This window comes from Branchiostoma lanceolatum, chromosome 16 (genome assembly GCF_035083965.1).
Source record: "Branchiostoma lanceolatum isolate klBraLanc5 chromosome 16, klBraLanc5.hap2, whole genome shotgun sequence".
NCBI lineage: Eukaryota > Metazoa > Chordata > Leptocardii > Amphioxiformes > Branchiostomatidae > Branchiostoma > Branchiostoma lanceolatum.
The window spans coordinates 1135827-1161947 of record NC_089737.1 but is presented as its reverse complement, the minus strand read 5'-3'; the positions used below and the strand labels follow the sequence as shown (position 1 = coordinate 1161947).

At 41.8% G+C, this 26121-nt stretch overlaps 1 protein-coding gene and 1 long non-coding RNA gene across 7 annotated transcripts in view; one reads left to right on the top strand and one right to left on the bottom strand.

Moving 5' to 3' along the window:
- LOC136421324 (rab11 family-interacting protein 2-like) overlaps positions 1-26121 on the top strand; it is a 50021-nt gene that overhangs the window by 12965 nt on the left and 10935 nt on the right. For 4 of the 5 annotated variants that reach the window (XM_066408547.1, XM_066408550.1, XM_066408548.1 and 1 more), the window contains 4 exons: positions 708-810; positions 2820-2966; positions 7533-7702; positions 7857-8005. In XM_066408547.1, the coding sequence (XP_066264644.1) occupies positions 708-810; positions 2820-2966; positions 7533-7702; positions 7857-8005 (569 nt within the window). The remainder of the gene's footprint in view (positions 1-707; positions 811-2819; positions 2967-7532; positions 7703-7856; positions 8006-26121) is intronic. The other variant, XM_066408549.1, reaches the window with a different exon arrangement.
- LOC136421333 (uncharacterized) lies at positions 13548-25464 on the bottom strand. Of its 2 annotated transcripts, XR_010753430.1 has the most exons (3): positions 17558-25417; positions 15772-16479; positions 13548-14924 (listed from the first exon to the last, which is right to left on the bottom strand). It is a non-coding gene; the product is annotated as an uncharacterized lncRNA (long non-coding RNA). The 2 variants fall into 2 exon arrangements; XR_010753429.1 differs by having other exon boundaries at positions 15772-25464.

Below are 26121 nucleotides of genomic sequence, written 5' to 3'. Positions count from 1 at the left end.
GTGCCTGGAAAAAGCATGGAACGTCACGGGCACGAATCGTGACGCCGGAGCTACTCCTCAGCCATATACTAATTATAAATAAAAGTGATTAGAAACCAGAATTAGTTCAGAACGTCCATCCTAGAGAAACACTAACCAGATGATAGTGATAGTGATGAGGTAGGCAGCCCATCCAGCCCTTCTGCAGAATGTAGCTCTTGTAGTTGTGAATTTAAAGGTGAAAACTTCATCTGGTATGAGTGTCAGACTAGACTCCCAAGTCCCTACATATTACTGCCACTTTGAACATAACAGACAGTACTCCTTCAACCTCAAGTCAACTGACATGTTGGACCATGAGTCTTGCTGGGTCAACCACGGAGTAAAAGAAGCCATCTAGGAGCAAATTTTAACGCCACCCTTAACAGGAAAGGGAGCCTGCGTCGTTCATACTTACTAAATTTGCTAACTTTCCCTTGCCAAACTATATTAACTAGTAAAAAAAAATTGATGGTCCTGATTATAACTTTGTCATGATGTTTATTCTTAGTGGCAGAAAAACATTTGCTTATGAAAGCCATATGATATTATATAACATATATGTTACATACTGATAGCTACTGAGATGGCATTGCATGTATCCATGACAATGGCTATTGGAGATACGATTACTGATGAAGAAGCTGTAATCATGCATATGCTAACTGAGATGGCCTGTGTTTCTACAGGTACAAATGATGCATATGTTACCATCACACTCGGGAAGGAGAAGTTCCTGACATCTGTCGCTGAGAAGACCGTAACACCAGGATGGAACGAGGAGTGTGACTTGTATGTACTTAACATTAAACAGCAAGAACAAAAAAGAAGGTGTAGCTGTCATTCAGTGGCAAGGATATCAAGGGTGGTTTAGCTGTCATTCAGTACCAAGGATAGTAATGGTGGTTTAGCTGTCATTCAGTTCCAATGATAGTATGGGTGGTGTAGCTGTCATTCAGTACCAAGGATAGTAAGGGTGGTGTAGCTGTCATTCAGCACCAAGGATATCAAGGATGGTTTAGCTGTCATTCAGTGCCAAGGATAGTAATGGTGGTTTAGCTGTCATTCAGTACCAAGGATAGTATGGGTGGTGTAGCTGTCATTCAGTACCAAGGATAGTATGGGTGGTGTAGCTGTCATTCAGCACAAAGGATAGTAAGGGTGGTTTAGTTGTCATTCAGTACCAAGGACATTAAAGATGGTTTAGCTGTCATTCAGTACCAAGGGTGGTTTAGCTGTCATTCAGTACCAAGGACATCAATGGTGGTTTAGCTGTCATTCAGTACTAAGGATAGTTGGTTTAGTTGTCATTCAGTACCAAGGATAGTAAGAGTAGTGTAGCTGTCATTCAGTACCAAGGGTAGTAAGGGTAGTATAGTTGTCAGTCAGTACCAAGGATAGTAAGGGTGGTGTAGTAATTATTCAGTACCAAGGCTAGTGAGGATGGTTAAGCTATCATTCAGTACCAAGGATAGTAAGGGTGGTATAGCTGTCATTCAGTACCTAGGACAGGTTGGTGTAGCTGTCATTCAGGACCAAGGATAGTAAGGGTAATGACGGCCCGCCTCAGTGAAAGGACTGAAAAGCGGTGAAGATGATGATGATGATAGTAAGGGTGGTGTAGTTATTATTCAGTACCAAGGCTTGTGAGGGTGTGTAAGCTGTCATTCAGTACCAAGGCTAGTAAGGGTGGTGTAGCTGTCATTCAGTACCAAGGACAGGGTGGTGTAGCTGTCATTCAGGACCAAGGCTAGTAAGGACAGGGTGGTGTAGCTGTCATTCAGTTGGCATTTGTCTCCTTGTGTGGCTTCAGTGCACACTGACTGTCAGAATTTTAAAAAATTCACTGATTTCAAAACACCAAAACTCATCGTTTTAACATTTCCTTCAAGTTGATAGTACAGACGAAGCCACTTGATTGCACCTCGGATAAACGCACCTCCCATTTAACTGCACCGAATCCCAATATCCAAAACCGGTTCCCATTCACTGCATTGTTAGTGACTCCGCATATCTGCACCGCGCATGATCACCAATGCCGGATAACTGCACCAATTTTTTTCAAAAATCCTCGACAAGTTAACTGAAAAGGTGCGCTAAAATCGGCAAACGCGGTACAAATGAGCCGATACCTGCCGGTGTAAAGGCGCAATACCACCAATATCTTTAAAACTGCACTCTACGTAACACAGAAACTGTTATCCCATGAGTGGCATGGCGATGTTTCAGAATGCCTCCCCTGTAACATTACGTGTGTTGTAATGCGGTAGATCGCATGGAAAAATGAAAGAATGCAAAATCAAAACAGGTTCGTAGTCATTTCTTTATTTTCAGCAAAGGGTCAATGAATAAAGTTAATAGCTGAATAATATCGTCTGTTTTCTTTGTGCTAGTGTTTCTGACTAACAATACACCCCCTCGCCCATGGTGGTGTCTCGTTCTTCCATACCCAGATTAGTGGGTGAATTTATCAATCAGGTCCTGTAAACATTTGTCACGTTACACCTATAACAACATCAATATTTTTTTTTTGCATTCAAAAATTATGATCAAACCAGTGATCAAAATCTGGCTACATTACCATCATCAATGACTTTGTATGGGTTTGTTTATTAGAGGTTCATCTTATGATTGTGAAATTTACAGGGGAAATCTTGGTACTTCTACTGGGACATGTACACAGTTACATGCTGTAATATAGTTACACCAAGCTAAGGCTGATAAAAGGCACATACATAGCTCTTACAGAGCCAGGAGGGGGCTTGAGCAGTTTTCTAACGTGCTGTTTTGTCACATTCCAGATGCCTCAGTAACTATAGTGAAAATCTGGAGGGAGCATGTGTGCAGCTTAATCTCTACCATCGCAGCTTATTTGGCAGTGATGATTTTCTGGGTCATTTGACACTCCCCCTGACAGACATGCATGTAACCAATGGTCCACTCAGAAGGTATGGAGCACATTAACATTTCAAACAACATTACATTGTAAGACTGTCAGCTTAAGCGTTTGACTTGCTGGATTGTGTCTATCATATATCTTCAGGCCTAGGCCTTTGCTGTTTTATGCAGTGTATTGGTCTATTGTAGATGAAGAACTATAATCTCTACAAGTACATGCATGTGTAGATGCTATTTATGATATCAGAAGATGAAGTTTTCTCTGCAATTCTGTGCAGAGACACAAATGACAAGTATTCAGACCCTTGTTGTGCCTGGTGGCACATAGGGCAGCAAATTCCTTGCTGTTTCAGTAGCAGCACTGTACGAAATAACGAATTTGCGGGGTGGAAATCGTGTTTCACGTGCCTGCAAATTCGAGTTTTCCGTGACTCTCCAGGTCGTGTCGACCTGCCCAGCTCTTCTGCACGGGGCCCACGCCGTCCCGGGATTAACCGCGAATGCACCACTTACGCTGCGCAGGAAGTGTCGGCGCCCTGTTTATTCTCGTGCAGCTAGAGGTAAATTCATTCACATATCCTGCCCAGTGAACATCGATATCTTTGCTGCCGGTACTGCATAATTTAGCGACAATTATGACCTAATTATCATTTAATTACCCGTGCAGCTAGAGGGAAATTCATACACATGTCCTGTCCAGTGAATATGATTGCCGCCGGTAGCTGCATAATTTAGCGACAATTATCACCTAATTAGCATTTAATTACCCTCCAAGGTTTGACCAGGCCTGCTGCGGCCAAAATGCCCCCCCCCCCCCCAAAAAAAAAATTCCTTATGCGCTTTCCACTTCCCCGGCCCAAACCCCTGAAAAGATGCTTTTATTAGTTCAAAATGGTGATTAAACTTTCATTGTTGTTTCTCCGTTATCCACGAATGCCACTATTTGCATTTTGCGGTTAAGTATCGGCTACAAAAGTTCCAAAGAGTGTGTTCCTTTTTTGATCTTGACGACTCCGCCTGCCACAGTCGCTCAGGTCAAATGAAACTCAGTTCTCAGTGCGGGTCTCCGTGATGCTGTCATTCCTGCACCTTTCCTTCCATATGCTTCAGATAAAAACGCAGATACTCCCAGTCAGATTAGCCCGCTTGGTCTCGCATCAGTTGAAAGAGTGTCGTCCACAGTTAGTCTTGCAACAAGTTCTAATTGGGTCCTTGAACTAGATTTACCAATGTTGATGTAGAAACACGACCAAAGCTTCTCAGTGTTCCCAGCGCCGTGGCTGCCTATACCTGGCAAAGAGGACAGGGAGCGGAGAGCATATATCCACACATAGCCTGTTTAGCAGTCTCTACCGAACGGTTTAGTCTGCTATGCACCGATCCGTTTCTGTCAGTTATGCCTCTCCGTAGACCGAGCTAATTGATCCAAGTCCGTACAATCACTCCCTGCGCCGTAGAGATAACGCGGAACGCCCGATGGTATGGTTTCCAGGCTAGCCCAAACACGAAGTCAGTTAGTCCTCATCTGGGATATGTGTGCCAACTAAGAGATTTGAAAATAGCGACACGGGCGTTGATTGGCTGTTGTTTTAAAACCATATACCATGTAAATTGCAATTGGCTGACAGTCATGTTTTACAGAACCCTGCACAATGAGTTGTGAAATACCACGTGCCCGCTGGTCAAGTCTTTGTTGTGTAATTATTCAGTGGTTTATTTGATATGCACGCTTGTACAACAATTAACTTCCGTGTTTACAGGTTAATAGTACGTAGAAATTACTTGTTCGACTCAAATAAGTTCATTTCATTTGATTGCAACACAGACCATTGCAATTGATTTGCCCCCTTCCCGGTACATTTGAAAGCTATTCACTATGACTATGCACCAAAACAACGGGTCAGCCTTGTGTATAATGTGTAGCACTAATACAGTCTTGGACTTGCTCTTGAGTATTTCAAATAACGCCAAATACCTTATATATTCAGCATGAATTGCAAGCTTGGAGAAAAATTGCAAGCCACACTCACAAGTTTCATCACATGAGGCCATTACATAGGTTACATAAATAAATACATAAAAATAGATATAGGTTACATTGTCATTCGCGATCGGAGTAATTCTACCTGTATGAATATTCAATCTGATCCATTTTTTTGAGTGTGAACGGGGTTTAATTCTCGGGTGATGCATATGGTGACGTGACGCCATTTTCATGTTTCCCTTGTTTCATGGCTCCTTCTTTTTACCATGCATGCACAAGTACACTACTCTAGACAGGACTATAGGGACAAAAGCACGTAACACAAGTACTAGTATTCTGTGCATTTTCAACTCCTTCTTTTTACAGGAAAAATTTACAAAAACAGAAAATCAATATGGACGCCGCAAAGACATTCCAATACACATCTTACAACATTATGCACAGCTTGTATCTTACAGACGACTCGTGTTTACTTTTTATAGACAATAATTCAAATCATGTCAAATGATCATTTCACATACGCCGATTGGAAACCATACCATCGGGACCTTCCCGGCATCTCTGCGGCGTTGGGAGTGGTACCCGCCACCCAGACAGATTGGCCCGCTCGGGGGTAGTTCGCTCCCGCTACGATGGCGGCGAAACTAAAGCTAAGAAGACGAGCTATCAGAACGGCTCAATATAGCACACTGGGTCCAGTAAAATACACCTAAGCCGACACGTAGAGACAAGATACCAGGCAAACCTCGTTGGTACACCATATATGTTATCACAAGAATATCCTTGGTTATCCATGCAACTTTTAGAGTACTCTGAAACCCATACTATTGCCAGGGCCTCCACGTACGTACAAAACAGCTTGTCTGGTGCGCCCCTAACTCTCCTACCCTGGAGGAACCTGACTAGGGACCGGGCTGCTAGCGAGTCTCTTCGGTGGCCCGAGACTGTCAGCCCGTCGGATCTAAATTAACACTCCGTGGAGTTGTAGCCCGGGGAGTGGACCGTGCCTTTTACCCGCAAGGACCGGTCAACTCTCATGATTTTTTAGAACTCCCCGGTGCGCTAATACAATTTCTATCGGCGGGCTTAGAGCTCTGGGCCGCCAACTGAAAGGGCGCGATAACAGTCTGGATACCAGCGAACTAAACCGTCATTGTATCGTTCGCATTCGGTAATATTATTTTCAATCCTACTACTACCCAAAAGAAATTTATTTCATCCTTTACAGTCCTAAATCTATTAATGGTTTTTGTTAAGTTTCGAACACAAAGTCATGATTTTTTAGAACTCCCCGGTGCGCTAATACAATTTCTATCGGCGGGCTTAGAGCTCTGGGCTGCCGACTGAAAGGGCGCGATAACAGTCTGGATACCAGCGAACTAAACCGTCATTGTATCGTTCGCATTCGGTAATATTATTTTCAATCCTACTACTACCCAAAAGAAATTTATTTCATCCTTTACAGTCCTAAATCTATTAATGGTTTTTGTTAAGTTTCGAACACAAAGTCACAGCAAATAAAGATCATTTACCTATCATTTCTGTGTAGTTCATACACCGTGGCTTATAATGCGTGAGCTAAAGCTTATTGTTATACCCGGCATGGTCACACACGAGTGTGCAACGGCCTGGGAATCAACGCACAGCTAACTGTGCCTGAAAATGCAGAATTTTCCCGGTAGGCACACGCCGGAACCGGAAAACTCTTCACACCTCCTGCCCGCCTCGGTTTTAACGGACGTGCACAGACTCGGAAAGAACCGGAAATCTGAGCTTTCACCCAGTGCAGGGTATATTCTTACGGGGAGGAGTTGCTATTTAGCCCTTCCCTTTAATGTGCTTGAGGCACCTCCTCGAACATGGAACCCCCATTTTAAGTCCCGTCCAAAAAGCAGGGGCAGCCCTAACCGAGGGTCCTGACCCAGAATTGAACTGTGGTCTCCCAGTTAGCAACTACATTGTAATTGGAACCAGGAGCTCAGCTGTGAGGCTACTACCGATTGAGCTATCTATACCAAATGTATGTAGTCATGTGGCCACATCAATTTTATTTGTTGCTTCTCAGATTTTTCCCAAAAATAATAGGAGCGACAGGGCGGAAAAAAAAATAAGAATAAAATTTTTTGCAAACAGTCTGGGGTGAAGATAAGGGTTTACATAACATAAAGAAAAAGAGGTTTATTCAAATTTCAGCTTTCTATGACTCATTTTAAGCAATGCATGCCTTTCTTTGATCTAGTACTATAATTTCAGTAACAAAAATACCTTTTTCCATATAATATATGGATTGATATTGAGAAATAGTTTTAAGGAATGATGAATTAAAACTTATAATCAATATGACCACACTTTTAAGGTATATGCAGGCCTTTATAATCTTATTTGGTGGCTATTGAGTTTTACAAGTGAACAAATAGTAGAATTGAGGGTTAAAATTTGTGAATGGGAATAGTGACCCAATCTTTTTTTTCAAATGGGGAAAACAGGACAGGCTATTCCGAGAAGCCACAAAAAAAATTGGCGTGGCCTGTGTATGTAGGAATAATTTCCATAGTATCATCTTGTCCAGGGGCCCCTATTTACACTTGTTTTGTAACCCTGTGTACATGTTATATTTCTGTGCTTACTTCAGATGGTATGAACTCCATAACAGACCAGGAAAGAAGGAAACCAAGAAGCGTGGAGAGATGGAAGTGTCCATCAGTTTCTTACGTAACAGTCTTGCTAGCAGCACAAGTGAGCTGAGTGGGAAGAAGAAGGTGAAACGCACTCCGTCCATAAAGCGGATGGCCACTACCATGGGTGAGGCAACATGCTCACATGTGGTTCAAGTTATGGGAAGCATGATATAGGTCAGATTGCTATGCATGTTTCATCAATCTGCATCAAGTTTGACTGTTCTCAGGAATCATAGTAATTAAAATCAATTTTTGACGAGCTTTTCTTTCACTTTTAGGTGAGAAATTAAAGCTGGTCCGTACCATGTCTCTCACGTCAGACCCTAGCGCCCTCAGACCACGAGCTCGGAAAGACTCGGCATTCTCTGAGGCTTCTGTGAACAACAACCACACTCCTGTAGGCACGCCAGATAGGCGAACTCACAAGGTAACTGTGATAGCATGAAAAGGTTTCATATTGTAACTTTTACCACTAGCCCTAAATTGTTGTATGGTCTATTGTTGTTATTAGGCTGTCTACAAACATATCTTACTGTCATAGTTATATTACTGTCATTCTGTCATAGGTTATATTACTGACGTTTCAAATTCAGAAAGGTTTGCTATTGCATCATGTACGACATACATACAGTAACTGTTGGTTCATGTATGTACACTTCATTTTTGGTGATGCCCCAGGGTCGAGCAGGCATTTCTCTACAGGCATTTCTCTACAGGCATTTTAAGCCCAAAAGAATGATTGCATGTTAGTCAGCAGTGCAAAGGAGAGAATGCGGGTCATGCAGTCCCCCCCATTCGTCCTAGAAAACATAGACAGGCAGCAACATGTGTCAACCAGATGTGTCAGGCTCATGTCTACATGACTACTCAGATCTACAGTAATATTGTTATTCTCTAAAACAGTGTGTGGCTGTTACAATGTTCATCTCCATGAAAAAAGACTTTTTCATGGGGATATTGTTTTGAGTGTGTTTGTTTGTGTGTGTGTTTTCATGTGTGTATGTGTGTGTCTCCAAATGCTTAAATTCAGCATAACTGAAGAACATGTAGATGGATTGTAATGATATTTGGTATGTGGGTAGGGGTTGGGAGGAGAAAGGTCAATGTCGATTTTGGGCCCCCTGGTTTGTATCACTGGAACTGCAATGGTGTATTTGTCAAATCTTCTAAGGAGAATAACTGAAGAAAGGAACAACAGATTTTCATGTTATTTGATATGCAGGTAGCTTGAACAGAGATGTACACAATGAAGTGCAAATTATGTAAATTGAGACTGAATTTGCATAAGTAATGAGGAAAATCTATACAGTCAAACCTGCCCAAGGCGACCACCCGGCGGACCGAGCAAAAACGGTCGCGATGGACAGGTGGTCGCCATGAAGAGGATTCCACTCACATATTTCCAGGTCGAGGTTTTCAATACAGTACGTAAATGGATGGAAAATTATGTGAATTTAGACAACATGACCCCCACCAGGTTCAATTCTCATTCATACACAAAAGTAACGTGTTTTAATTTAGAAAGGTCAGTGGTACGCCAAATCCGGGCCGCGCCAAATCCAAGATGGTGTCGGGACCAAGGAACAATATTTCTCACCCGATGTTTCGCCCGCCGCGAAGTCATTTTTCTGCGGAATTTAGTAAGACACAGACAGATTTTTGTTGAAAATACAAGAAATAGATAGTAGTTTCTGCGAAATCTGACTTTTTGACGCCATGCACTACGTATTCGTTTTGAAAATTGAGTTTAAACCGAACTGAGTTTGCGGTAAACTATAAGATTACGATAGGCACAACAACATCACAAACATTTGTCTTTACAAATGTTTATAGGGGGAACGTTTTATTAAACACTTCATGGAGGAATCGATGCTATAACATTACTATTCCATATATTTTTGTCCTTATTTTTGTCCTTCAAAGTCTTGAAAACATTTCCGTGAAATCCGACAGCAAAATGATCCGATGTCACCACACGCTTGAAAATTAGGCGGCCGCCATGGGCAGGGATTGTGCCCTGTGCGGTCCCAATTCGTGGCGGTCGCGGTCGCGTTGGACGGGTGGTCGCCTTGGGCAGGCAGCTTAATGCTTGTGCCAATGGGGAAAATTTCGGGACCGAGAAAAAGCGGTCGCCATGGCCAGGTGGTCGCGTTGAAAAGGTGGTCGCCTAGGCAGGTTTGACTGTACTTCCATTCTAGGCATGTTATGGTAGCTCACTCCTGTTAGTTTCAAATCTGGGACAAGAATTCCCCAGGTCCCAACAGCTGGTGGTCAAACCACAAAGGTGTACACTACCAAACCTGTATACTGTTAATCATTTGAATATTGCGGCAGGAAAATATAGCATTTTTGGGAAAATGGGGTAGGTCGCGGTACTTAATTTCAATGGTGGGGAAGTTTCTGAAAAAAATCATCAAGTTCTGCACGGCACATGGTCACCAATTGCCTGCGGACTTCACGAAAATTTGTCAAACATCGTGGACAAGTGAACTGAACTGAAAATGTGCACTAAAAATCAGCATACTAAAGGCAGCATCTATGCTTTGAACTGCATTGCTCACGTTCAGAAAGCCTCTCATTTATCAGAAAAATTGTTGTGCTCAATAAAAATGTGTTTCTACCGATCCACTGACTCACTATCGAGCTAAATTTGACTGCCCTACGTAGATTGGACCATCATAGCATAGGTAACACAACAGGGTTCAATGACCTTGCCGTATTGGCTGACGGGATATGCTTACCACGCAAGGGAGGCTGTCGCCATTTTGATTCCTTTGCGGCGAGAAGGACGGCGCAGATTTTGAAACATTCAATCTAATTTGTGGACACAAAATGTAGATAAGAAGGTGGTGGGTTTATCTCTGCTATACTTACTGTCATTTTAACTCAAAATTGTGAAATCAACTTCCTTTTTTTTTACATACAGGCGGAGTTGTGTTTGTTTTTGTTGTCACATAATTTACGCTTGGTCAAGATGTGTTTGTCACTGATTTAAGAATTTTTATTTGAATTATTATCTCATGTAGCTTGTGAGAATACCAGTAACGTTACATGTATATGAAGCTTGCAACTGGAACTTCTTCATGTTTTGCTGACAGTCTTAATAATGTTTTTTAAAATCGTAACTACACCATTTGTGTGATCTTGATAAAAATGACAACAAATCATTTTCTGTTTGTAGATTATATTTTTTATTATTCATTGAAGAACATCGATGGTTTGTTGCTGTGTGCATCACTTAGTGCGTTGCTGTGCATGTTCACCCCGACCAATCAAATCACGTGAATCGCATTGAAACTCAGATTCGTATCAGCCATTTCCCGACAAATTCCTTTCTAAGTTGCGTTAACGACTAAATTTGACAAAATGAACTCGCCAGTGAGATGCTGGAAGGTGTAAGCTTTCCAGAGATGTTTTCAGATTGGCAATTTTGGCACTTTGGAAGTAATAGAAAGTGACAGCGATTTAACGTTTAAAGAAAAGTAGTAGAAACTATTTTTTTGTCAACGTTAAATCACGGTCACTTTCTATTACTTCCAAAGTGCCAAAATTGCCAATCTGAAAACATCTCTGGAAAGCTGACACCTTCCAGCATCTCACTGGTGAGTTCATTTTGTCAAATTTAGTCATTAACGCAACTTAGAAAGGAATTTGTCGGGAAATGGCTGATACGAATCTGACTTTCAATGCGATTCACATGATTTGATTGGTCGGGGTGATGTTGTGATCAAGAAATGGAGCGTGATTGTGAACGTAACATTACGAGCAAACGTGTACATTGTGCAGTGCGCTAGTGCCGGGGCAAGAGGGAGTGGGATACAAGGTCACGGTATGAAATTTTAACGGTAAAACAGCCACGGCTAAAGCCGCTTCAATAAGTGACCGTTATCAAATCATGATTTACAGGTACTTGTTTCTAATAGTATTAATATGTGGATAGCTTAAGTGTTACTTAAAATGCTGATAATGCATAGCAGTATCTAATTTGCATAATTAAGGGGCCATTTTATAAACCCGCTCCGTTCAATGGTACGTATTTAAAAAATACAACATATGTTGTAACTGAGAAAGAAAGGGACATTGATAGATAAAAGTTATGCAAATGAAGACCTTATTTGCATAATCCATTAGAAAATACTGTACAGTCAAACCTGCCCAAGGCGACCACCCGGCGGACCGAGCAAAAACGGTCGCGATGGACAGGTGGTCGCCATGAAGAGGATTCCACTCACATGTTTCCAGGTCGAGGTTTTCAAATACAGTACGTAAATTGATGGATTATTATGTGAATTTAGACAGCATGAGCCCCACCAGGTTCAATTCTCATTGACAGAAAGATCCTACAAAAATTACATTTTCCGTTATCGTTGTAATAATTGTACACCGCTACATCGTGTACACATTTCCGTAATAATTTTGACTACAAAACAATGGTTGCCTCGATGATCGCAGCACCATCCCGCATTCACACGTTACATTAAATAGTACACACACATGCACATCATCGAAGTTTTAAGGCCTAAGACAAATCCCTAGAAAACACCTGCTGGCCCCAGCCTTTTTTGGGGCGCCGACCGCTGGATAAAAGGGTCAGAAAGTTTTCGATGTGACAACTAAAGATGAAAGGGGACGGTAATTTCGTCGCGCCGCGCCGCCAAGCTCTGTGCGACCGCATCAAAAGGTAAATCAGTGCAGCAGAACGCAGAGCGTCCAATAAAGGTTTGTGAGATTCATGGAAATAAAAGTCATGGAAAAAAAAGGAATATTAATTTTCATCAATAACTAGAGTATTCGTAAATGTTCATACACAAAAGTATCGTGTTTTAGAAAGGTCAGCGGTACGCTAAATCCGGGCCATGCCAAATCCAAGATGGCGTCGGGACCGAGGAACAACATTTCTCGCCCGATGTTTTACCCGCCGCGAAGTCATTTTTCGGCGGAATTTAGTAAGACACAGACACATTTTTGTTGAAAATACAAGATATAGATAGTAATTCCTGTGAAATCTGACTTTTTGACGCCATGCACTACGTATTCGTTTTGAAAATTGAGTTTAAACTGAACTGAGTTTGCGGTAAACTATAAGATTACGATAGGCCCAACAACATCACAAACATTTGTCTTTACAGTGTTCATAGGAACATTTTATTAAAACACTTCATGGAGGAATCGATGCTATAACATTACTATTCCATATAATTTTGTCCTTATTTTTTCCTTCAAAGTCTTGAAAACATTTCCGTGAAATCCGACAGCAAAATGATCCGATGTCACCACAAGCTTGAAAATTAGGCGGCCGCCATGGGCAGTGATTGTGCTCTGTGCGGTCCCAATTCGTGGCGGTCGCGGTCGCGTTGGACGGGTGGTCGCCTTGGGCAGGCAGCTTAATGCTTGTGCCTACGGGGAAAATTTTCGGGACCGAGAAAAAGCGGTCGCCATGGCCAGGTGGTCGCGTTGAAAAGGTGGTCGCCTAGGCAGGTTTGACTGTATTTACATATTGGTAGATAACTGGAATGTCATACTGGTGGCATTTGGAAGTTATGTGACAGTGAACAGTGAAGTCCATTCCGAGTCACCACAAGGGTTGTCATTGTCATAATTTACAACTGTTATTAATTCTTTGTAATTATTTGTCTAGGAGATTTCATACTTTGGAAATATTGTGAATGTCATTTCAACTTTATGATTATTTGCCCAGTTGTGTAAATCTTTGGAAATATTGATGATGTGGAATATGATATTTCTAATGGTTTCTAAATAATGGTTACAGCATTTTACAATTTTCTTCCATTTTTGGCGACGCCTCTGGGGCGAGCCTAATAGTATACTTTACGCCCGATTTGTAAGAATTCCCAGAATTGTACAGGCATGTTTGGAATGTGTTCGTTATTCCCTGGGGAATTTGTTTTCAAGTGGCCTGTCCCTGTTGAATTGGAAGTAACGGGGTTGGCAAACAGTTTGATGGAATGTTTTGTCATGGATTTGTCAAATTGTATGTCTTTGATTTAATCGGGTAGTAATTACGATTGTTTATTATAGCGTTTATTGTAATGATCTATACATGTATATATAAAGATGTTTTGTATGTAACATGGGCGAATAATATGTTGCACATATTTTTGGTTGATTAGATGATATTAGAATCAATGAAAATACGGATAGCTTGATGTTTTATAAAACTTTTGTTGTTTGAATGAGTGACTCATTTGCAAGTATCGTATATGTCATCAGTTTTGAGATAGTTGTAATGATCTACGTTTCGAAGAAAAAGGACAGCCATAGTGTGGTTATATTTTTATTCTAAGAACATGATAAAACATATCAATTTGTTTTGAAGCAATGTTGAATACTCCACCCCTTAAGACCCGGCACAGATACGGACATGTCAATGTTTTACGAGATAGAATCGATAACTGTACTATGGATGGAATAGGGGACTCTTATATTGATCTGTACATCGTTCCAAAGGCAGATAAATTACAAAATAACAGATAACTGGGTGAAACTTTACTACATTGTATTTGTTTTGGATTAACAAGTTTAGTTGCCGTAGTGGGTCGGCATTGCACTTTAGGGAGACTTTGAGTATACACATGGAAACACTACAATGATATAGACAAAAGATATCATTGGGTACAGAGTTAAGAGGTGCTCAATTTTTTTTTTGCTAGTATCGTACTTAGGTCATTCGTATCAAAGTGCATTCATGATCTTTTGATCAAACTTTAAGTTCTAAATATCATCATGTTATACAAGATAGAAACGTGAACAGTAATACGAATACAATTGGGGCTCCTATATTGCCTGCACATCGTTACAAAGTCAGATGGAATACAAAATATATAACACAAAGTTCGGTGAAACTTCACTATTTCTTTTGTATTACCAAGTTTGCTGTCTTAGTGGTTCGGCATTGTATTTCAGGGCGGTTTTGGGTATACACAAGGATACAACACAATGATATATACAAAAGATATAATTATGTACAGTGACAGTGTTAGCAGGTGCACAGTTTTGTGGCACAACCAGACACAGAACGTCTTGAGGAGACACTTGCATGGCTTGATATGGAATGAAGGGGTGGGGGTGTTGATTTGTGGTGTTGGGCATGGTTAGGGGAACTTGCTATTTGAGGCACAGAAAATGGCTGTCGCTATTGATGTTTTACATGTAGATATGTTATCCTGTTTCTGATAAGAGAGAACAGTATGTTACATTCCCTTTTTGCTGATAAGACTAAACTTAAGTGTTTGAAAAGCCTCCATGTAACTTGTCCTCCCGGTACGTTGCCTGGTCTATTTGTTCCAGCCTTTCTTCATCCTCCCATCCGTATCATCTCATAACTCCTGAAAAAAAAGCTGATGAATTACTCTCAACTTTGGTTGTACAGCAGTTTCATACATTACATGCAACTAATTATTGGTTGTCAGAACGTGTAAGGGATTAATATTTCTATGATATTCGGTGGAAAATGGAAGATGGCACATGTCTGTTTGACACTCTCTACGGTTACGTTGTTCAACTCTACATTTGAAAGCATTCAAGTCCGATCCAAAAGCTAGAGACGTCCTTTATACTGGACATGTAGAGAATTCATTTGTCTGCTAGAAGTTTCTCATTATACGTGGTCTCATCGACTAACACAAATACATAAACATAATTTCTGCAACTTTGATTTAAAGTCAATGCACATTCATTCACTCACTCACCCACCCACTCACTTACACACTCACATTGATGGGTAACTGAACTGTTGGGAAAATCTGTAACTCAGGGATATTTGTGTCGGCTGAGCTTAACAGGATATTTATGAATTTGTAACTTTGCAAGAAATATTGCAATGTCAAAAAGATTACGGTACTTATCATCTCTCTCCACACCTACTTACACCTACAAATTAAACGACAGGCCACAAAACCATTTCTGGGTAAGTTAAATCTAACACGGTAAAATCTAAACGAAATCATGATCAGGTATATGGCTGGCCAGGGGTGCTACATTTCGAAATCAGTTTTCCATCAGGCAGGGTGCATGACATATAGAGGACATGTCGTTAGTAACCACTGTGTTCGACAATAGAATAAATGAATTACTCCACGAAATATCGGGGTGATCAAACATAGAAACGGCAGAGTCTATGTGTACAGAGACATATGCGCCGTGCAACAGGTTCAGACCTTAAACTTTACTGACCTTCAAACCGCTATCTGAATCTCCGTCAGACGGAAGGCGTGGTGTCGTTTCAACTTCCTGGCATTTTCCTTGGCTCCGGACGGGCGAAGGTCCATGGGGCCGGAGGTGCCCGCTTTGTGGTCTATTCTTCGCTTTCTTGAGTACCGAACCTGCTGAGCCTTCCTTTTCTGTTCTTGTGGGGCGCTCTAATATCCCTGAGTACAACCTTAACAAAGTCAGATCGAATATCATGACAATATTTGATTTGAAAACTTACCGAGGAGCCGATGCATTTATTACTAACAGTACTACGATCACTTTGATGGAATTTTAAAAGAAATCACGAATGCATTACCCCAGTGGAATGTTTTGGAGTAGCCCTGGAGTCAGACTGTGTGGCATTTGAACTGAAAAGGAGTGTGTGATATTTGGACTGAAAAGGGCCACCTTTGTTGCTTTGTATGTAAAATACATGGTTTGGAGAACTTGCTTATTTGAGACACAGAAAGTGGCTGTCGCTATTGATGTTTTACATGTAGATAATCATGCTTCTCTGTTTCTGACATAAGAGAGAACATAATGCTACATTCCCTTTTTGCTGATAAGACTACAAACTAAACTGTTTGAACAGCCCCCATATGCATGTAACTTGTCCTCCTGGTACGTTGTCCGGTCTGGTTGCTCAAGACTTCCTTCATCCTCCCATCCGTATTATCTCGTAATTCCTAGCTGGAAAAAAAAAGCTGATGAATTTCTCTCAGTTTTGGTTGTACAGAAGTTTCATACATGACATGCAACTAACTATTGGTTGTCAGAACATGCAAGGGATTAATATTCCTATGATATTCTTTGGAAAATGGAAGATGGCACATGTCTCTTTGATACTCTCTACGGTTACGTTGTTCAACTGTACACTTGAAAGCATTTCCGATCCAAAGGCTAGAGACGTCCTTCATACTGGACATGTGGAGACTTTGTTTGCTAGAAAGAAGTTTGTCATTATACGTGGTCTTCTCCACTAACACAAATACATAAACAAAATTTCTGCAACTTTGATTTAAAATCAATGCACATAAATGGGTAACTGAACTGTTGGAAAAAATCTGTAACTCAAGGATATTTGTGACGGCTGAGCTTAACAGGATATTTATGAATTTGTAAGTTTGCAAGAAATATTTGAATGTCGAAAAGATTAGGGTACTTATCACCTCTCTCTCAACCCGTGCAAAGAAGTTTGCACAAATTAAACGACAGGCCACAATACCATTTCTGGATAGGTAAGTAAAATCTAACACGGTAAAATCTAAACGAAGTCATGATCAGGTATATGGCTGGCCAGCGATGCTACAATTCCAAAACAGTTTTCCATCAGGCAGTGTCCATGACATCTAGCGCTCGTTGTCATTTAAATGTACGCATTTTGTAACCTCCGTTACCGTTTGAAGTAAGGCGTTTCTGACATTCAGATTTGCACATATAGGGTGCCAAACTGTCATTCTTTTATGACGACTGAAAACTTTTTTTTTGCTTTTAAAAATGGCAGTTTCGCATATTATATGTGGCATATCTTAATGTCAGAAACGTCTTACTTCAAACTGCAACAACGGAAGTTACAAAATGTGTACATTCAAATGAGAACGAGCGATAGAATACATGTCGTTTGTAACCACTGCATTCGACAATAGAATAAATTCAGACCGTAATTACTCGACGAAATATCGGGGTGTTCAAACATAGAAACGGTAGGGTCTATGTGTACAGAAACATATGCGCCGTGCAACAGGTTCAGACCTAAAACTTTACCAACCTTCAGTCAGACCGCTTTCTGAGTCTCCGGCCGTCAGGTGTGGGTCGTTTCAACTTCCTGGCCTTTTCCTCGGCTCCGGACGGGCGGAGGTCGATGTTGAGTCCAAGGGGCCGCAGGTGCCCGCTTTGTGCCCGCTTTGTGGTCTGTTCTTTGCCTTCTTGAGTACCGAAGCTGCTAAGCACTCTCCTATTTGTTCTTCATTGAAGATCGAAAGAATTGACGAGGAATTTTGAACAATGGATCAAACTTCTTTACACCGTCATCCTTATACATTACACAAATTGTCAAATGGCATCCTAAAAGCGTGCTTGACTGTCCGACTGTACATGTCTTTGTCCTGTTGCATACTGCTGGTTCCGCCTTGCCGTGGTCGACGGTTACGCGTTGCTGTCGGTACGCCCTGAGTTGGCGATTGGTTGCGCCCTGTTGTCGATTACGCCCTGCTGTCAGTGATTGGTTACGGCCATCTCTCGGTTACGCCCTGCTGTCTGTGATTGGTTTCTGCCATCTCTCGATTACGCCCAGCTGTTGGTGGTTGGTTGCGCCCTGCTGTGGGCGGTCTAGAATTAGAAAGTCCCGCCCTGACATCCGAAGTGACACCCACCAGCTGGATGCCAGATGTCAGCACAAATAACGGTATCCAGACTCTATAGGATTGCTTTCTTTGTTCATACGTACCCCCAACCTGTTTTTGTTGTGTTTGCATATGTCTGTCTGTGTTTCCACATACTAGTACATATTTTGTCCAGATTTTGTCCGGATTTTTGTAATCAGCATAAGTGAAGAACCTCTAGATGGATTACAATGATATCTGGCATGAAGGTAGGAGCTGGGAAGACGAAGGTCAAGGTCGATTTGGGGCCGCCTGGTATGTGACCTTGGTACTGCAGCAGAACTTCCGTTTTTTGTATCATTTGACCTGGGCGTGCCATGATCTTGATTTTTTGGTGGCAAATACTGTAAGTCTACTTAGATCCGCAGTATAATTAGATCCGCGGGATCCGCGGCGACCTCTGCGTCGCGAATCAATTTCCCCGCGGATATGTTTATCGTACTTTTGCCCCCCTCCCCACATATACGAGTGAGCTCGACTTCAGGGAAAAGCGACACAAATACAATGCACGCGATTGTGTAAAACATGACAAGCTTTTACACAGTTCATACAAGTTAACAAGTGATATTACATATGATTCGCAGGAGTTTGGCCGAGCGGCGTCGCTACTCCCGACCGCTACACACATAGAGTAATTTACCGAGAAATCAGAAAATAACTATGGAGATACACGCCTCAATTTTGGCTTTGCATTGTTGTTACGGGCGTGGGGACGCCGTTTACCGGCGTACAATCACGCTCTTTTGTTTCTTGCTATTGTTATGCTTGCAAACCATCGATATCGGTGCCTTTGACATATGTTGATCTCATTAAAAACCTGTTTTTCAAGAAAGCCAGCAAAAATACGTAAAGAAAAAAAAAGATTTTCGCCCGAGCATTTGAGTCCCTACGCTGTGATTTGCCGCCATTCGCCGCCATTTGTGGTCGTATTCGGTGGAGAATCTATCCCTTTAATTTTCTTCCCGTGGAAATTCTGCTTAGGTAGGGTAGATGAGTCGTGTTTACGCCGTGATTTTACTTCAAAATACAGCGCGCTAGCGGCAAGGGCCGGGCTGGGCCGCCATCTTTGTTTACTCTTGTTTACCGCCTGTTCTAAGCGCTGATTGGTTTGAGTCAGAAAAACTTTGCTCTGATTGGTTGACTGCAAGATTTCACGTGATCACAAGGCGGGGATTCCCCGTCACAGTTTCGGCGTGGACCGCATTTTCTGACGATTTCGAAGCAGTTTTGTGGCGACCTTCGTAACATTTTTGATTTTTAAAAATTAACCAAACATTTACTGATGGCAGTATTCAGTTATTTTTTTCTACTCATCGCCCAGCGCGAATTTAGAACCACCGCGGATTCTCCATTTGCCCGAAACCGCGGATTTTAGGCCCCGCGGATCTAAGTAGACTTACAGTAACTTGTAATGTAACGAGGAAGTGTTTTAGGTGTGGGCCTCCTAGCAGCTTGCTCTGGAGCTGCGTTCTTGTCAAAATCTTCCAAGGATGATACTAGGTAACTGATGAAAGGAACGACGGATTTCTATGATATTTAGTATCTAGTTTAAGCCCCGGTTACACATAACTGAACATGGCTCCCGACTCTCCCCCGACCATGGTTAGAGTGATTCTGGAGTGTTCGGCTGCGCCAGCCGAATGTTTTGAAAATTTCAAAACATTCCAGATTCGGCTCTGGACGGAGGGACTGGAATGGATTGGCTGGTGTTCGGGTGGTGTTCGGGAGTAAGTCAGCAGTAAAATTAGAACCTTAACCACGCCAGAACCACTGCTGACTTACTTCCAACTAGTTTCCAACCTACCCATGACTCACCATACGGCCGTAGACAAATCTCTGCTAACTCATTCCCAACCAAACTGACTACTGCCAGAACAGGGCAAATCACCCAGACCTTCACACGACCAAAAACAGAGAAAAAAAAGCTAAAAGCCTATTTAAGCTAACTGTGATCCGAATTCGATCTCTTGGTGATGTTAACAACATAGCAGAATGGATTATTTTGATCAAAAATGAGAATAACCCCTCTTTTGAAAGTGGCTGAATATGTTCCATTCGTGAGAGGGTTAGCAGCCGGCGGGAATTAGTCAGGAGAGATTCGGCTAAAGGTAGGGATGGTTGGGAGTTGGTTAGAAAGCATTCGGGGTTTGGTTGGGGGTACACCGTGTATTGGTTAGGAGATGATTGGGACATGTTCGGGGCAGATTCGACGAATGCTCGGCGCCAAAGTGTGGCCTAATTCTGGTCAGACTGCTCTCGAACTACCGCCGAGCCGAGTCGGCTAGCGTTCGGGAGCCATGTTCGGCTATGTGTAACCGGGGCTTGTGGTGGATCCCCGGAATTTAACTGGGACACATGAAATAGGAAAGCGGTGTGCTCCTGATACACAACCTGGTTTAAGGTCACTCGAATGAACGCACATTCCATTTAATTGCACTGAATTCCAAAATCCCAAACCGGTTCCCATTCACTGCATTGTTAGTTACTCCGCATATCTGCACCGCGCATTGACACCAATGCCGGATAACTGCACCAATTTTTTTCAAAAATCTAACTAAAAAGGTGCGCTAAAAATCGACAAACGCGGTACACATGACCCGATACCTGCCGGTGTAAAGGCACAATACCACCAATATATTTAAAACTGTTTTGAGTAACAAAAGAAGGCGGGCTCCATTGACAGTTACGTTGATAGGAATCGTATGGGAGGTCCCTGGCGTGTAGGCACCATTAATGCTTAGGTCACAATTGCGCCGGTGCCCGTCGGGGATGAAGCCCCGGCCGGGCTATGACGTCCGGGGGGCACCGGCTGTCGTGGTCACAAATAAAACTTTCCTTCACGCTGCCCTGCAGGGGTCTCGGGGTGCTCCGGCGGGCACTCGGTGGCATTTATGTAAAATTTTGTAACCTTCATTGGTCGGTCTCCGGCAGGCACCCGTCAGTTGCTCTGAAGGTGCCTTGTAGTGACCCCTGTGGGTCCGACAGGGTACCGCATGCTTACCACACCCAGGTGGGGCAGTTGTAGTATAGGGTCCCTGCCGAATGCCCCGCGAACGACGGTCGGGCATCAGGCAGGCTCCTGGTCATATCTCGAGGAGTATATACAATTGCACTGGAGCTAAAAAAGAAACACGATATACGAAGTTCTCGCTTTAGTTATGCTCACCTGATCTGTAACGTCACACTTGACCCGGTTTTACGAAGTATACACATTAAACTGGAAAGTCTTTCCCTGCTTTAAGTAAACAAGTTGCTGAAACAATTGGTGCTATTGTGAAAATCAAATACATCACCCCTCAAAAGACTCTCACAACTATATGCAACAGCCTTATATACCCGCATTTGACTTCCTGTAACATTAATATTGTTTGGGGATGCGCTTGCCGTGCAACTCTACAGCCTCTTATAACTCTCCAAAAGAAATTCACAAGGATAGCACTGCTTCTGACTTTCGCTCACACATGCCTCCTCTATTTCAAAACTAAAAGATGCTAGCTATCCACGATATCAGTAAATTACAAATTAATATATTAACATTTAACTCCCTTATATATTCCCCAATAATCTTTTTATTTTCCCAAACCCTAATTCACTTTTACACAACTATTATACCTGGCATAGAAATCAACTCTATAATCCTCTGCACATCATTAGCACAGTTCTCCGTAAAATGCAAATATGTCACAATATGGAACAGTCTTCCGACAAATATACAAACAATCACGTCTTTTCTGACGTTTAAAAGTGCCATGAAAAGCCATCATAACCCCTGTAGTAGAGTCACGTGCTCAGTTCTTATCTAATTCTAATTTGTACCATTAATTATTTGATCATCATTATCTATCGTTCTCTTATTCTCTTATTACTTTGCTATATTATCTATGATTTATAATCAAGTTTGATAAGTATAGACGAGGAGGGCCTAGTATAAGCTATATACGTTTTTCCCTCCTCCTGAACCTGTTTTCACTTATTGTTTATCATATTATATATTATAGATTTTCTTGGTGTGCAAATAAATAAACAAGCAAACAAACAAACAAATTATTATTTGTCCCGGTGGATTGCCGGCAACCGGAGGGGTACCTCTCGGTGTGCTCACGGTTAGGTCACGGCGACTTAAATTCTACCCGCGGGGCCCAGGTAGAATTTAAGTCAGAACTAAATTTTTGTCGGGTCCCCGCCGTGCCCCAAAATAGCCCGATAGCCGCAGGGTGCCCCACGGGGCCACGTAGGGGTCACGCCCGAAAGTGCCAAAAACGGCCCGGGAACCACCTGGCAGGGCCCCTTTTTCCAATTGTGACCTAAGCATAAGAGACGTACGCCTACCAAAGGCAGCATTACGCTTTGGACAGCATGCTGTACTCAAAAAAGATTGGTCTCTACCTGTAGGTCCTGTACACTGTCTTATTGCTGTGAATGCATTTAAGTTCGCAGGGATTTGATTTCGCGTTAAGGATGACACGGGCTATCGGATCGGAGTTGTGTTTTCTTTGCTGTGCGAATCAAGGATATTTTCTCTGTCTACATGTGTACCTAGCCACTGTTTTAAACATCTTTATTGGAATTATAAGCACATGTATAACAGTCATGTAAGGATATCAGTACATGTTCGTAAACCCTGCAACGGGAACAGTGAACTCAAGATTTTCCTGGTTCTATGATGTATGGTAACGCAAGAACTGTTTCGTTAGCTACTAAGATCAAGGAAAAAAAACATGTTAAGTTTAATCTGTACAATATCTTGGTAAACTTTACAATATTATTGTACATGTCCTTGAATACTGTATGTGAATGATGTTAATAACTGCATAATTTCGTCTGTTTTCTTTGTGCTAGTGTTTCTAACTTACAATACAAATGGTGGTGCGGTCCAGCTGGGCATTTCGCATAATTGCACCAGCCGGATAATTGCACCAAAAACGCTGACAAATGGGTGGTGCAGTTCGGATTCTACTGTACTAATTATAGCATATTAGCCTGTGTGCCATCCTTTTTCTACCGGGGCTCCTACACTCGCTACCCTAAATACTATTTTTTTTCTAAACGTTAAATCGCGGGCGGATTCAATCACTTCCAAAGTGCCAAAATTGTCAATCTTAAAACATCTTTTGGAAGCTGACACCTTCCACCATCTTGCTGGCGAGTTTGTTTGGTCAGATAATGACTACCGGCGGACTAGCAGCGTGACACAAATGCTCAACGACCTGCAGTGGCCCCTTCTCTCTGAAAGGAGGAGGAACGCCCGCCTCACCTTCTTCTATAAACTTGTTAATAACCACATTAATATAGACACAGTTTGCTGAAACCAGCCCAGGGGCGCACCCGGGGGAGCCACGACCTCAAGTTTCACACCATCCACGCTAGAACCGATACATATAAACATTCTTTTTTTCCCTGGACCATCCCTCAGTGGAACACCCTGCCTGGCACGGTTGCGACGGCTCCCACCGTTGAGTCGTTCCGTGCCAGGCTGGAGGCCTGCCCGCCTTAGCCCGGGACCTCAACTCCCCCCCTACTTTGCCCCTGAAGGGGTCATTTGGGGGCAACACCTATGTAGATGTAGATGTAGTCGTTAACGCAAGTTAGAAAGCGATTTGTCGGGTCATGGCTGATACGAATCTGAGTTTCAATGCGATTCACGTGGTTTGATTGGTCGGGGTGATGTATATGTATTGTTGGGTGAGAGGGGGGGGCAAGTACAGTGTATAGTAGGAAGAGATTCAATCATGTTAACTTTCGACAATTGCAGAACATCTTTATGACATGATCAGAACATGGTAGTTGGTACAGTGGAGTCCGACCGTCGTCCTGGTCATTTTACTCGCATCTAGAAAATAGACAAATCAGGCAAGGCAATTGCAGGAGTTATGATGAATATCGGATATGAGATAGACTCGTGTAAACCAGAATACAACTATTTGTCATTAACAAACATCCATTAAAAGTAACCTTTCCACCGTCGCCATGGCAATGCTTTTTCATTGCCACTCTTGTTTACAATTATTTGTAACATATTATAAATGGGTCAGTGGGCTGTGAAGAAAGCAATTCACACATATTTGCGAATTATGCTTGGGCACCATGCATAGATGGCTTGCACAAAGGACCTAACAATGTCCAGCAGTCTAAAAATACACAGGGGCAGACAATAGGGCTAGATTAGCACCTAATTTTATGGGGGCAATTACCTTAATCCACTGTTTAGAAAGCTTTGTCTATATTTCTCTATATTTCGAAATTTACAGGAATCACATAGATATTTGCAAATTATTCTAAATAAAGATATTTTTGTGCAGTCTCTTTCAAAATGTTTCTAAAAAATCTAATTGGATTCAAATAAATTCAAATTTTTATATATATTAATTTGATTTATTTTGAAAGATTTAGAATCATTGTGACCTAGATATTCTTTTATTCAAATTTATTCAAACTAATTACAAATATCATCTAAAAACCCTTGTGGTGACTTGGAATGGACTCTAGTTGAATATAAATTATGCAAATGTGGGCCTAATTTGCATAATATATTTCATGGAGATTTGAGGTCTCTGAACTCTTGTTTTAGATGTTGTAGTGCCGGTCCTTACAACTACATGTATAACATTTAATACCTTCTGGGAACGGGTCATAAGTGCATCAAGTTTGTACTGATAAAGATTGTGCACACGCTTCTTCAATTACCTATACAAGCAGATCAATAGTTAAAGGGCATTAACCCCATTCATAACATCCCAAACATTTCCAAGCCATATACCACACATAGACAGAAAATACCTTAAACCAAGGACAGAATCTGGAACGATGTCAAAACATATTCAGATCGATCAATGAAAATTTCACTGCTGCAAGGAAATTTAGGAAGCCAGTTAGAAACTTTTAAGATTCACACAAGAGACAATACAAAATAGCATTTACTACTACATGTAGTACCAGATGATTATCCTGCCACTATCCTGCTGATATAATCTTGTGCAATTCCGAGATTTGTCGGGATACTGGATACTGGATACCAGAGACACATTTTTACAAACTAAGGAACATTTCTGCAGATTAATCCCTGAGGGACACTCTGGCATTTCATTAGGTTCTACAGGATGAAGTTAACAGTGCTAGGTAGAACATACATGAAGAGTTGTTGGGTGTTCTACATGATGAAGTTAACAGTGCTAGGTAGAACATACATGAAAAGTTGTTGGCTGTTTTACAGGATGAAGTTAACAGTGCTAGGTAGAACATATACATGAAGAGTTGTTGAGTGTTTTACAGGTCTAGATGAGGTACCAGTGCTAATTAGTAGAAGTACATGAAGAGTTGTTGGGTGTTCTACAGGATGAAGTTAACAGTGCTAGGTAGAACATACATGAAGAGTTGTTGGGTGTTCTACAGGATGAAGTTAACAGTGCTAAGTAGAACATACATGAAGAGTCGTTGAGTGTTCTACAAGATGAAGTTAACAGTGCTAGGTAGAACATACATGAAGAGTTGTTGAGTGTTCTACAGGATGAAGCTAACAGTGCTAAGTAGAACATACATGAAGAGTCGTTGAGTGTTCTACAGGATGAAGCTAACAGTGCTAGGTAGAACATACATGAAGAGTCGTTGAGTGTTCTACAAGATGAAGTTAACAGTGCTAGGTAGAACATACATGAAGAGTTGTTGAGTGTTCTACATGATGAAGTTAACAGTGCTAGGTAGAACATACATGAAGAGTTGTTGGGTGTTCTACAGGATGAAGTTAACAGTGCTAGGTAGAACATACATGAAGAGTCGTTGAGTGTTCTACAGGATGAAGTTAACAGTGCTAGGTAGAACATACATGAGGGTCTGCATGGGGGGGTCCTGGCAACGCTTAACGGTAAATGCAGGCCAGCCGATAACGCTTAACGGTAAATTCAGGCCGGCCGATAACGCTTAACGGTAAATTCAGCATTTTTAGAACATGAGATAC